The 1396-nt window shown below is 44.3% G+C and overlaps 1 protein-coding gene across 1 annotated transcript in view; it reads left to right on the forward strand.

The window, feature by feature from the left end:
- Positions 1 to 845: 845 nt before the first annotated feature.
- The window catches only part of LOC106012057 (monocarboxylate transporter 3-like), a 17649-nt gene continuing 17098 nt past the window's right edge, over positions 846 to 1396 (forward strand). The window contains exon 1 of the mRNA XM_013083748.2: positions 846 to 1176. Within this exon, the coding sequence (XP_012939202.1) occupies positions 987 to 1176 (190 nt within the window). The 5' untranslated portion in view covers positions 846 to 986. The remainder of the gene's footprint in view (positions 1177 to 1396) is intronic.

Raw genomic sequence — 1396 nt, forward strand, 5'->3', positions numbered from 1 at the left:
GGGGGGGGGGACTTAAATGTCAGAGGGCAAAAAACGAGAATGCTTGGGGAAAACACATTTTAAGATATTATTTTTGTTTTCAAGGAGAGGCCTGGTGTATAATTGTTCATTATGGGTGATTGTTGAAATGAAAGGATAAATAAGATCGCAGCATTGATCTATGGGGTAGGAAGACGGAAAGAGCTTTCAAGGGATGTTTTTAACACTCTTGAATCGCTGTGCTCGTAGCTGCGTGAGATAGATTATATTGTGTCTGTCTCTCTTGTTGTTTGTTTATCTGCGTTCACTTGGGCCTTTTAAACCCCCTGTCTTTTTATCGTTTACCTTCCCTTTCCTTCTCTGCCTTCTCTCCCCTTTTTCTCTAAACTGTTCTCTCTCTCTCTCTCTCTCTCTCTCTCTCTCTCTCTCTCTCTCTCTCTCTCCCTCCCCTTTCCCTCTCTTTCTCTCGCTCGCTCTCTCTCTCTTTCTCCCTCCCCCCCCCTCTCTCTTACAGACAACCCCTCCTTATCTTTTATCTGTCTCTCTTTCCCCCTCTCTCTGTTTCTCTCTCCCTTCCTCTCTCTATCCTCTATCTCTCTGACCTCTCCCCTCTCTGTCTTTTCCCCAGGTTTTCATCCTCCCCTTCTTTCTCACCCTCGTATTGCCAATAAAATCTAATAATTATGTAGATCTATTCACATAATCAAAATATTGTTCTGACCTCAACAGAATTTCCACGGTTTTCTTTTAACGACAGGACCCGCTGTGTTACAGCTCTACATTGTTAATCAGCCACAATTGATTACAACACATCTTACTTGTGAGCGTTGATAGGGTCACCACTTTGTCCGTAGTTTTTGCCTGTACTGCTCGCGCTTGCGTGATCGCATTCAATTTGATCTTTGTGTCGTCACAATTATAGAACAACCAGGAACAGCTGCTGTACCGGTGCGATCGGCCGGCCGCAAGCCGACTGGAGGCCAAACTTACTTGTAGACGAAGTAGAAATGACACGGAGGGAAGAAAGCAAAGAGAAATGGCTGGTGCTTGCAATGTCCTGTTTGAATTTCCTGGTGAATGGAGCTGTGTGTTACCATGTGGGGGTTTTGAACGTGGCTGTTCAGAGCACTTACGGAAGTGACGTTATCTGGACGTCATGGCTCATGGCTGTGTACTCTTCGATGTTCGCGCTGGCAGGTGAGTTAGTTATGTAAGGACAGACGAGTAGTAGTAGTAGTAGTAGTAGTAGTAGTAGTAGTAGTAGTAGTAGTAGTAGTAGTAGTAGTAGTAGTAGTAGTAGTAGAAGCAGCAGCGGTAGCACTGTAGCAGCAGCATCAGAATTAGTAGTAGTAGTAGTAGTAGTGGTAGTAGTAGTAGTAGTAGTAGTAGTAGTAGTAGTAGTAGTAGTAGTAGTAGT

This window comes from Aplysia californica, unplaced genomic scaffold (assembly GCF_000002075.1).
Source record: "Aplysia californica isolate F4 #8 unplaced genomic scaffold, AplCal3.0 scaffold00011, whole genome shotgun sequence".
In the NCBI taxonomy this organism is placed as follows: domain Eukaryota; kingdom Metazoa; phylum Mollusca; class Gastropoda; order Aplysiida; family Aplysiidae; genus Aplysia; species Aplysia californica.